This window comes from Scyliorhinus canicula, chromosome 9 (genome assembly GCF_902713615.1).
Source record: "Scyliorhinus canicula chromosome 9, sScyCan1.1, whole genome shotgun sequence".
Classification (NCBI taxonomy): Eukaryota; Metazoa; Chordata; class Chondrichthyes; order Carcharhiniformes; family Scyliorhinidae; genus Scyliorhinus; species Scyliorhinus canicula.
The window spans coordinates 97596462-97608562 of record NC_052154.1 but is presented as its reverse complement, the minus strand read 5'-3'; the positions used below and the strand labels follow the sequence as shown (position 1 = coordinate 97608562).

The 12101-nt window shown below is 48.7% G+C and overlaps 1 protein-coding gene across 2 annotated transcripts in view; it reads left to right on the top strand.

Annotated features, from left to right (window-relative positions):
• Window positions 1–12101, top strand: part of LOC119971566 (myosin-binding protein C, cardiac-type-like) — a 226833-nt gene that overhangs the window by 107927 nt on the left and 106805 nt on the right. For both annotated transcript variants that reach the window (XM_038807310.1, XM_038807309.1), the window contains 2 exons: window positions 3992–4158; window positions 11668–11833. In XM_038807310.1, coding sequence (XP_038663238.1) covers window positions 3992–4158; window positions 11668–11833 — 333 coding nt within the window. The remainder of the gene's footprint in view (window positions 1–3991; window positions 4159–11667; window positions 11834–12101) is intronic.

The following is a 12101-nucleotide window of genomic DNA, read 5'->3' as shown; positions in this document are numbered from 1 at the left end:
ACCATCGCCTCTTGACATTCAATGGCATTACCTTTTGCTGAATCCTCCTTAATTAACATCCTGGGTATTACTATTGATCAGAAACTGAACTGGACTAGCCATATTAATCGTCAGACATGACAAACCTGTCACACAGCAGTTAGAGCAGTACAGTTAGACATTACAAACCTGTCACACAGCAGTTAGAGCAGTACAGTTAGACATTACAAGCCTGTCACACAGCAGTTAGAGCAGTACAGTTAGACATTACAAACCTGTCACACAGCAGTGAGAGCAGTACAGTCAGACATTACAAACCTGTCTCACAGCAGTTAGAGCAGTACAGTTAGACATTACAAACCTGTCACACAGCAGTGAGAGCAGTACAGTCAGACATTACAAACCTGTCACACAGCAGTTAGAGCAGTACAGTTAGACATTACAAACCTGTCACACAGCAGTTAGAGCAGTACAGTTAGACATTACAAACCTGTCACACAGCAGTGAGAGCAGTACAGTCAGACATTACAAACCTGTCACACAGCAGTTAGAGCAGTACAGTCAGACATTACAAACCTGTCACACAGCAGTTAGAGCAGTACAGTTAGACATTACAAACCTGTCACACAGCAGTTAGAGCAGTACAGTCAGACATTACAAACCTGTCACACAGCAGTTAGAGCAGTACAGTCAGACATTACAAACCTGTCACACAGCAGTTAGAGCAGTACAGTCAGACATTACAAACCTGTCACACAGCAGTTAGAGCAGTACAGTCAGACATTACAAACCTGTCACACTGCAGTGAGAGCAGTACAGTCAGACATTACAAACCTGTCACACAGCAGTTAGAGCAGTACAGTCAGACATTACAAACCTGTCACACAGCAGTTAGAGCAGTACAGTCAGACATTACAAACCTGTCACACAGCAGTTAGAGCAGTACAGTCAGACATTACAAACCTGTCACACAGCAGTTAGAGCAGTACAGTCAGACATTACAAACCTGTCACACTGCAGCGAAAGCAGTACAGTCAGACATTACAAACCTGTGACACTGCAGCTAGAGCATTACCCAGTCATTACAAACCTGCCACACTGCAACCAGGGCATTACCCAGTTATTACAGTAATTGAATAACTGTTATTGCAGTCAGAGCATTGCCCAGTTATTACAAACTTGTCTCATTGCAGTCACAACATTACCCAGTTATTAGAAACCTGTTACAATGCAACAAGAGCAGTACAGTCAGACATTACAAACCTGTCACACTATAGTGAGAGCAGTACAGTCAGACATCACAAATCTGTCACCATGCAGCAAGAGCAGTACAACCATACATTACAAACCTGTCACAAGGCAGTGAGAGCAGTACAGTCAGATATTACAAGCCTGCCACAAAGTAGCGAGAGAGGTATAGTCAGACATTACACACTTGTAACACTCCTGGGAGGGTAATACAGTCAGACATTACCATCCCGTCATACTGCAGTGAAAGCAGTACAGTCAGGCATTCACACTTATCACTGTGCAGTGAGGACAGTACAGTCAGACATTACAAACCTGTCACACTTCAGTGAGAGCAGTACAATCAGACGTTACAAACCTGTTGCACTGCAGCGAGTAATAGTCTGACTTTACAAACCTGCCACAATGCGAGAGCAGTACAGTCAGACTTTACATACCTCTCACACTTGAGCAAGAGCAGCACAATCAGACATTGCAACCCTGTTACGCCGTAGTGAGATCAGTATATCAGACCTTAGAAACCTGTGACAATGCAATGTGGGCAGTACAGTCAGATATTACAAACCTTTCACACTGTAGTAAGATAAGTATATTCAGACATTACAAACCTGTGACAATGCAATGTGGGCAGTACAGTCAGATATTACAAACCTTTCACACTGTAGTAAGATCAGTATATTCAGTCATTACAAACCTGTGACAATGCAATGTGTGCAGTACAGTCAGATATTACAAACATAGAACATAGAACAGTATAGCACAGAACAGGCCCTTCGGCCCTCAATGTTGTGCCGAGCCATGATCACCCTACTCAACCCACGTATCCACCCTATACCCGTAACCCAACAACCCCCCCCCCCCTTAACCTTACTTTTATTAGGACACTACGGGCAATTTAGCATGGCCAATCCACCTAAACGCACATCTTTGGACTGTGGGAGGAAACCGGAGAACCCGGAGGAAACCCACGCACACAGGGGGAGGACGTGCAGACTCCACACAGACAGTGACCCAGCCAGGAATCGAACCTGGGACCCTGGAGCTGTGAAGCATTTATGCTAACCACCATGCTACCCTGCTGCCCCACCTTTCACACTGTAGCAAGATCAGTATATTCAGACATTACAAACCTGTGACAATGCAATGTGGGCAGTACAGTCAGATATTACAAACCTTTCACACTGTAGCAAGATCAGTATATTCAGTCATTACAAACCTGTGACAATGCAATGTGGGCAGTACAGTCAGATATTACAAACCTTTCACACTGTAGCAAGATCAGTATATTCAGACATTACAAACCTGTGACAATGCAATGTGGGCAGTACACTCAGATATTACAAACCTTTCACACTGTCACAAGATCAGTATATTCAGACATTACAAACCTGTGACAATGCAGTGAGGGTAGTACAGGCAGACGCAGCATGGGTTCGTTAAAGGCAGGTCATGCCTAACTAATTTAGTGGAATTTTTTGAGGACATTACCAGTGCAGTAGATAACGGGGAGCCGATGGATGTGGTATATCTGGATTTCCAGAAAGCCTTTGACAAGGTGCCACACAAAAGGTTGCTGCATAAGATAAAGATGCATGGCATTAAGGGTAAAGTAGTAGCATGGATAGAGGATTGGTTAATTAATAGAAAGCAAAGAGTTGGGATAAATGGGTGTTTCTCTGGTTGGCAATTAGTAGCTAGTGGTGTCCCTCAGGGATCCGTGTTGGGCCCACAATTGTTCACAATTTACATTGATGATTTGGAGTTGGGGACCAAGGGCAATGTGTCCAAGTTTGCAGATGACACTAAGATGAGTGGTAAAGCGAAAAGTGCAGAGGATACTGGAATTCTGCAGAGGGATTTGGATAGGTTAAGTGAATGGGCTCGGGTCTGGCAGATGGAATACAATGTTGACAAATGTGAGGTTATCCATTTTGGTAGGAATAACAGCAAACGGGATTATTATTTAAACGATAAAATATTAAAGCATGCCGCTGTTCAGAGAGACTTGGGTGTGCTAGTGCATGAGTCACAGAAGGTTGGTTTACAAGTGCAACAGGTGATTAAGAAGGCAAATGGAATTTTGTCCTTCATTGCTAGAGGGATGGAGTTTAAGACTAGGGAGGTTATGTTGCAATTGTATAAGGTGTTAGTGCGGCCACACCTGGAGTATTGTGTTCAGTTTTGGTCTCCTTACTTGAGAAAGGACGTACTGGCACTGGAGGGTGTGCAGAGGAGATTCACTAGGTTAATCCCAGAGCTGAAGGGGTTGGATTATGAGGAGAGGTTGAGTAGACTGGGACTGTACTCGTTGGAATTTAGAAGGATGAGGGGGGATCTTATAGAAACATTTAAAATTATGAAGGGAATAGATAGGATAGATGCGGGCAGGTTGTTTCCACTGGCGGGTGACAGCAGAACTAGGGGGCATAGCCTCAAAATAAGGGGAAGTAGATTTAGAACTGAGTTTAGGAGGAACTTCTTCACCCAAAGGGTTGTGAATCTATGGAATTCCTTGCCCAGTGAAGCAGTTGAGGCTCCTTCATTACATGTTTTTAAGGTAAAGATAGATAGTTTTTTGAAGAATAAAGGGATTAAGGGTTATGGTGTTCGGGCCGGAAAGTGGAGCTGAGTCCACAAAAGATCAGCCATGATCTAATTGAATGGCGGAGCAGGCTCGAGGGGCCAGATGGCCTACTCCTGCTCCTAGTTCTTATGTTCTTATGTTCTTATATTACAAAGCTTTTACCGTTTTCCATATACGCAGGGAGTGGAATGGTCAGGAGCTGAAACGTGAAGAGACCTTCAAGTACCGTTTCAAAAAGGATGGCAAGAAACACACACTTTTCATCAATGAAGCCACCAAGGAAGATGCAGGTCACTACACTGCCAAAACCAATGGAGGACAGTCTGTGGCAGAGCTGATGGTGCAAGGTAGGAGTGAAAGCTGTATTAGAGAACAGACCAGAGTGTGAGCTGAGAAAATCGGGGCTGGATTCTCCGATTCTGGGGCTATGTCCCCACGCTGGTGTGGGAACGTTGCTGTTTTACGCTCAAAACAATGGCGCAAAACGATCACCAATTCCCCGTTTTGCTGGGGGCTAGCATGTCGGCAGCGTAGGGCACCCGGCTCTAGCTGCCGATATGCCCCGGAGAATTGCTGGGTCCGTGTCCGTGCATGTGCATGGCGGCGGCCTACAGCGGCCGCGTCGTGCTACGTGGCGGAGGCTGTTTGTGGACCTGACCTGCGAAAAGCCCCCCCTTCTGCCAGCTCCAGCGCCCCAGACCACCCCTCCCCCCCCCCACAGTGCCCCCAGCCCTGAATAAGGTCCACTCTGCCCGCTGATCGGTTCTGTCCTAACCGTGGCAGCGCTGGACTGAGTCCGCAGCCGCCACGTCGAGTTCCCAATGGATGAGACCACACATGTCCCACGCCAACGGGAACTCGGCTGGTCAGGGTGGAGCATCGGGGGGGGGGGGGGGGGGGCGGAGCATCGGGGGGGGAGGCGGGCCTCAGGCAATGTCCTGAGGCCGTCAATATGCCACTTTGGAGGGGGTGCAGCGTCGCAAAATCGGCGTCGCCCCTGATTTGGACGGGAACTCGGATTCTCCGGCTATCTGCCAAACGCGATTTCGGTGTCGTGGACCGGAGAATCCAGCCCAGAGTCTCCATAACACAGGGTTAAACTAACTTTAAAAAAAATTTTAGAGTACCCAATTCATTTTTTCCAATTAAGGGGCAATTTATCAAGGCCAATCCACCTAACCTGCGCATTTTTGGGTTGTGGGGGCCAAACCCACGCAAACACGGGGAGAATGTGCAAGTTCCAGACGGACAGTGACCCAGGGTCGGGATCGAAACTGGGACCTCGGTGCCGTGAGGCAGCAGTGCTAAGCACTGCACCACCGTGCTGCTGTGGATTAAACCAACATCATACAGTTAATAGCTTTCAATTACCACTAAACAATCCTTAACAATAACATTAATTTGCTATTTGTTTTGTCCAATTACTCAGACCTATCTCAGGTCAAAATGTGGTTAGCAAAGCCCAGCAATACTTGCTGTTAAGAGATGTCTTAGATAAACTGCTTTGAAAGAGAAAGATCCTTCAGGAAACAGCCTGCAGATTCTTGCCTGTGTCAATCTACTCTTTAACTTCCCAGCATTTGGCACAGAGCTCCTGTTTAGTTCACTGCAAGTTATTTAACTGAAAACTCAACAACTGACTGCTTCAACACCTTCCATTAACCATATCATCTCTATCTCATTAACTGGGTTCTGACCATCTAACTGAGGCTAAACATAATGGGCGGAATTCTTCATCTGCCAAGATCAGAAAAGGCAGAGAATAAGTCGTGAGGCCAAAATTGTGGCCAGCTCCAGGCGTCCGTCAGAATGCCATGCACCGGTACGTCCACAGCGGCGCCAATACGTTCTACTCCGCTTGTACAGTAAACGGCGTCCACATATTATTAGCGTGTCTGACCTGGTATTTACCGGGGTCTCCCCAATGCCCCACCTCCGCCGGGAAGAATTACCTACAGTGAGTTTCACTTGTGGCTTCAAAAATCAGGAAACTGGCCCCATCGCTGATGCGGCAGAGAGAGGACGGAGGACATGCAGAGGCTCAAGCATGGGCTGCCGGTCCTGCCACTGGCAGGGCTGGCTGGGGGGGGGAGGGGAATCTGCCAGGCCTGGGGGAGCAGCGGGAGGTAACAGGGGTTGACCATGGGTATGCTGCAGCTGTTGCAGCTGTATAGAACCTTAGTCAGGCCACACTTGGAGTATGGTGTTCAATTCTGGTCACCACACTACCAGAAGGATGTGGAAGCTTTAGAGAGGGTGCAGAAGAGATTTATCAGGATGTTGCCTGGTATGGAGGGCATTAGCTATGAGGAGAGGTTGAATGAACTTGGTTTGTTCTCACTGGAACGTTGGAGGTTGAGGGCGTCCTGATAGAGGGCTACAAAATTATGAGAGGCATAGACAGAGTGGATCGTCAGAGGCTTTTTCCCAGGGTTGAGGGGTCAATTACTAGGGGGCATAGGTTTAAGGTGTGAAGGGCAAGGTTTAGAGTCGATGTACGAGGCAAATTTTTTTACACAGAGGGTAGTGGGTGCCTGGAACTCGCTGCCGGAGGGGGTGGTGGAAGCAGGGACGATAGTGACATTTAAGGGGCATCTTGACAAATACATGAATAGGATGGGAATAGAGGGATACGGACCCAGGAAGTGTGGAAGATTGTAGTTTAAGCGGGCAGTATGGTCGGCATAGGCTTGGAGGGCCGAAGGGCCTGTTCCTGTGCTGTATTTTTCTTTGTTCTTTGGGCTGGGGTCTGGGTAAACCCCCCACGGGACAGTCACATCCATGCATGGACCACCATTGACACGGCCTGCATGGCAGCATTCTGATGCACACCCCAGTGACCGCCCACCATAGCCTGTGGTTATGCAGAGTGACCTCAGCCATATGGGTATCCCACTGTCCACCACACCACCCACCACCCTCCATCCCCACCTTCGCTTTCCACCCTCTACCCCACCAACTCTTACCCCCCCCACCTCCCCAACCGGCCACCACCCGCTAGTGGGGCAGCATGCGGCCCACCAAGGGCAGCACCTACAGTACTACAGTAGCCCCTACAGGAGTGTACTGGACGGGGGCTGCGGTGCATACCGCTGACATGAGTAGCGCCAGCTAATGTACCCTGGCAGGTGTCAGGGCCAGAGACCCCCACGGTGCCAGGCATCAGTGGGGCAGGGGTGCAGAGGGCAGAGTCCAGAGTCCCAGGGGGAATGGCCAGCTGTGGGGGTGGAGAGGGAAGGTAGTGCAGACCGGGTCCACCATGTTACCCGTTGGACCTGGTTGGGCACAAGGGGCACGGGTTGATGAACATCTCCCGCAAGTGTGGGGCATTGCTCCTGCAGACGTTTTGTAAAGGTCCACCGGGAACCCATCCGGTCCCAGCACTTCCCCTGACTGCATGGAATTAATGCATTCCAAAATTCCGCTCAGCTCTAGCGATGCTTCCAGCCCTTGTTTCATGTCCTCCCTCCCACTGCTGGTATATCTAGTCTGTCAAGGAGCTGCTTCATCTCTGAGTCCCCCTCCCGGGTTTCGGAGGTGTGCAGCCTTCGGTAATGGTTTGCAAAGGCCTCGTTAACCTGGTCTGGGTCTGCCACCATTCTGCCATTTCTGTCCCTAACTTGAGGCTGCTTGCTTTCTTAGCTCATGTGCCAGCATGCAACACACCTTGTCTCCATGTTTGGAAAAGGCCCCCTGATTTCCCCCTGATCACTACCTTCAGTGCCTCCCAGAACGTGGAGGTGATACCTCCCCATTCTGGTTGCAGGTTACATAACCGTTGATGGCTTAGGATATCTTTGTACAGAATTGGTTATTGGCAAGAGGACAGCTGGTCCAGGCTTCATGGGGAGGGGGGGGGGGGGGGGGGTGTTGGACCTGTCACTTCTCCAACCACATATCCATGTGTGGTGCGAGGTTGGAAATGATAATTGCAGAGCATTCCGCCTTTGTTACACCTGGAAGCACCCTTTTCCCTACGAAAAAGAAGTCTATAGTGAGTCGGCCTTGTGCATGTGCCCCCCCCTACATCTGCTCCATAAAGCTGTCTAATTCCAGTGCCATACCTGACATGGTTCCTGTCTTGGCATTGAATCTGTCCATTGATGGGTCCAGTACACAGTTAATGTCGTCCCCCCATGATGAGTCGGCCGGTATCTAGGTCATGTTTTTTGACAAATCTGCGTCGTCCTGATTCGGGGCGCATATATTTACCAAAACTACCGAGGTCACTTCCAGGGTCCTGCTGACCATAACGAATCCTTCCCAACCCCCCCAACCCGGGTCCGTCATTGTGCCCGTCACCGTGAAGAAACTGTTCTGTTAACAAGTATGGCCGACCCCCCCCCCCCTTCCCCCCAGCGTGTCCTAGTGTTGAAACATGCATGGAACGCTTGTCCCACCCAGCTCTTCCTTACCCACAGTCGGTCCCTCTCTCTTGGGTGTGTCTCCTGTAGGAAGACTACGTCCACCCTCAGACTCTTGAGATGGGCGAGGACTCTGGATCTTTACACCGGCCCATTGAGACCCTTCGTATTCCATGTTACTATCAGGATGATTTGCACATTCTCCCCGTGTCTGCGTGGGTCTCAACCCCACAACCCAAAGATGTGCAGGCTAGGCGGATTGGCCAAGCTAAATTGCCCCTTAATTGAAAAAAAGAGAGTTGGGGGTACTCTAAATTTATATTGAAAAAATATTATCCGGATAGGGACATCCCCCCCCCCAACTTTCTGGGGGGGGGGGGTCAACCATACTCACCCTGTGGGCCTGGGCATGTTCGTCCGGTCCTGTCCTTGCTCAAGGGGCATTCAAGATGGCTGCTGATTACTTCCTCATATTCGCCGTCGCCACGTGCGAACCTGTTGCAGCCAAAGCTCTATCCTCACCCTCCTCTCACCCCCTCTGACCCTGTACAGTCTACCCTTGTGCTCTCCCCTCCTACCCCACCCCCTCCACCCTTGGCTTTACACCCTTCTCTAACCCCCGGTCTCCTCCCTTTTTGTCCTTTGTTTTCCCTGAAATTGTGTTTCTCCCTTCCTCCCTGCCAGGCGTTCCCTCCCTCCCGGGAGACATGCCACGGCCTCCTCCTTTGCTGTACTTCCATACACCAGCCTGCTCGCTAGTGTAGTGGCTCCCCAAACAGGCAGATTCCCTAATTTAACCCTGTCTACCTCTCTCCCCTACCCCTCCTCGCTCTGCACCTCTGCACGTGGTCGACCTTGCCCCTCTTGAATTGTCTCAGCCTGTATTCTGGCCATTGCCCTCTCTTGTTGCTTGTCCAGTCCATTTTTCTGGGCAAACATGTTGGCTCCTCTGGAATGTAAAGTATAGCTCTCTGCCCTGACATGTGGCATGCTGAACCCTGACTTGGCAGGGTTCAGCATGCCAAACCACACCACACCTTTGTACAGCGTGGATTTGGCACAATTGAATTCTGGTGCTTGGATAGGTCAGCACCAATGTCCTGGTACACACGGATGGAATGTCCTTCCCCACTTGCACCCTTTTACACTCGTTGCCCACCTCTGTTTTTTCCTCACCATTGATCCCCTTCCCCCACCCCCCTTCCCCCACCTGTTCCCAGTTGCCCTTTGACACACTGCTCACCTTTGTTCTGCCATTCACACATTCTATCTCTTTATGTGCACCCTTCTTAGCCTTAATCACCCACATTTACGTTCCTTTTCTCTTCTGTCCTCAATATCTTTGGCAATCTCCACCTGGCCCCCGAATCCGGCCCCACCCGTCCATGCACCCCCCACAACAGTATAAATCTGTCCCCATTTCCAGTTCTCAAACTTTGATAAAGAGTCATCCAGATTCAAAACGTTAGCTCCCCTCTCTCTCCATAGATGCTGTCAGACCTGTTGAGATTGTCCAGTATTTTCTGTTTTTGAACTAAAAATAATTGATGAGCCCCTTGAAGTAGAATGCTGTGCGTGGTTGGTGGGGGGTAGGGGGGGGAGTGCTTTCTGCTGCTTGTTCAGTTGTGTGAGGTTAGTCACAGCATTGCACACTGATTGACGGGACGAGCTGTCAACACTGCGGATTTCCAGCATACACTCTCCGTACGTCACCCCCAAAATGACACCTGGTACAGCTGTTACAAGAAGATGGCCTGCGTGTTACTGATGTCATTTTTGCAAGGAAAATTGTTCGGAGAAATGGGGAGTTCAGGAATTTAATTTCATGGACATGGAGGTCAAAATGAGACAAGAAAAGTGAAGCTTATGGTATTCACAGCATTGTAGTAAACAGGTGGCATGGTAGCACAGTGGTTAGCATTGTCGCTTCACAGCTCCAGGGTCCCAGGTTCGATTCCCGGCTTGGGTCACTGTCTGTGCGGAGTCTGCACGTTCTCCCCGTGTGTGCGTGGGTTTCCTCCGGGTGCTCCGGTTTCCTCCCACAGTCCAAAGATGTGCAGGTTAGGTAGATTGGCCATGCTAAATTGCCCCTTAGTGTCCAAAGGGGTTGGGTGGGGTTGCTGGGTTACGGGTATAGGGCTGAGTTCTGGGCTTAAATGGGGTGCTCTTTCCATGGGCCGGTCCAGGCTCGATGGGCCGAATGGCCTCCTTCTGCACTGTAAATTCTATGTTCATAAGCTGAATGTAGAAATTACAGAAGAGATTTAAAAGAAGGAGTAAGAGGAGCAAAGATGGAGTATGAGAGTATGTTGGGGTGGCTAACATTCCAGAAGCTATGCGTTTTTTTTAAAAACGCATAAATAGCAAAAGGGTATTGAAAGGAAGGGTGGGGCTGATTAGGAGATGTTTCTCTGGAGGAAGAGCGTGTGGGTGAGGTAGGAAATGAGTAACTTTAGTGTCTTCCCTGGAAAAGAGGATGCTGCCAATGTAAATGAAGAGGTACCGGAGATATTGGACAGGATACACACCAACAATAACGAGGAGATATTTAAAAGATTAACAGTCCTAATTAAATAGAACATAGAACAGTACAGCACAGCACAGAACAGGCCCTTCGGCCCTCAATGTTGTGCCGAGCCATGATCACCCTACTCAAACCCACGTATCCACCCTATACCCATAACCCAACAACCCCCCCCTTAACCTTACTTTTATTAGGACACTATGGGCAATTTAGCATGGCCAATCCACCTAACCCGCACATCTTTGGACTGTGGGAGGAAACCGGAGCACCCGGAGGAAACCCACGCACACAGGGGGAGGACGTGCAGACTCCACACAGACAGTGACCCAGCCGGGAATCGAACCTGGGACCCTGGAGCTGTGAAGCATTTATGCTAACCACCATGCTACCCTGCTGCCCATACATACTGGTTACTGAGGGACGCAAGGTTAGAAATTGGCTCTGGTCACACTGTTCCCATAATGCTTGGATATGGGTCATTCCAGAAGATGGGAAGACTTTAAATAATACACCCCTTTTCAGAAAGAGACAAAGGATGAACCAAGTGACGACTAATGTCCGTAGTGGGGAAACCCGTAGAAACAATAATCCTGAGCAAAGTTAATTGGCGCTTGAGAAAATGTGGGTTAGTAAAAATAAAATAGAAGCCAACACAAATTTGTTAAAAGTAAATGGTGTTTAATTAACTTGACGAATTAATGAAAAGGTTTGTTAAGGTTACGGGGTGATATTTTTTGTTTATGGAACAGAAAATAGACTTGTTAGCAAATGAAAGAGCAGGAGATTAAAGGGATGTTGTGGCATGGACCTAGCATTAACTGAGGGATAGTAATGAGAGTGTTTTATCAGAGTGGAGGGGAGTATTCAGTGATGTTCCCTATGGCTAAAATGGCTATCCCGGCTCCTGTTGATTGATATTAATGTGCTGGACTTGGGTATGTTAACCCAACTTCCCCTGTCACATACAGAAAAACAACTGGAGATTTATCAGAATATTGCGGATCTGACAGTAAAGGCCCAGGAACAAGCCGTCTTCAAGTGTGAGGTGTCTGATGAAAAAGTCAAAGGAAAATGGTTCAAGAACGGTGTGGAGGTTATGCCCAGCGACAGACTGCAAATCACACACATTGGCAGGTAAATCAATCTGGGGTTGGTGGGTGTATGGGAGAGTTTACAATCTCCGTGAGAGTTAATGATATCCAGGAGAGTTTATAATCTCGTGGAGAGTTTATAATCTCCGGGAGAGTTTACAATCTCCAGGAGAGTTTATAATCTCGAGGAGCGTTTATAATCTCCGGGAGAGTTTACAATCTCCAGCAGAGTTTATAATCCCCAGGAGAGTTTATAATCCCCAGGAGAGTTTATAATCTCCGGGAGAGTTTACAATCTTCGAGAGAGTTTA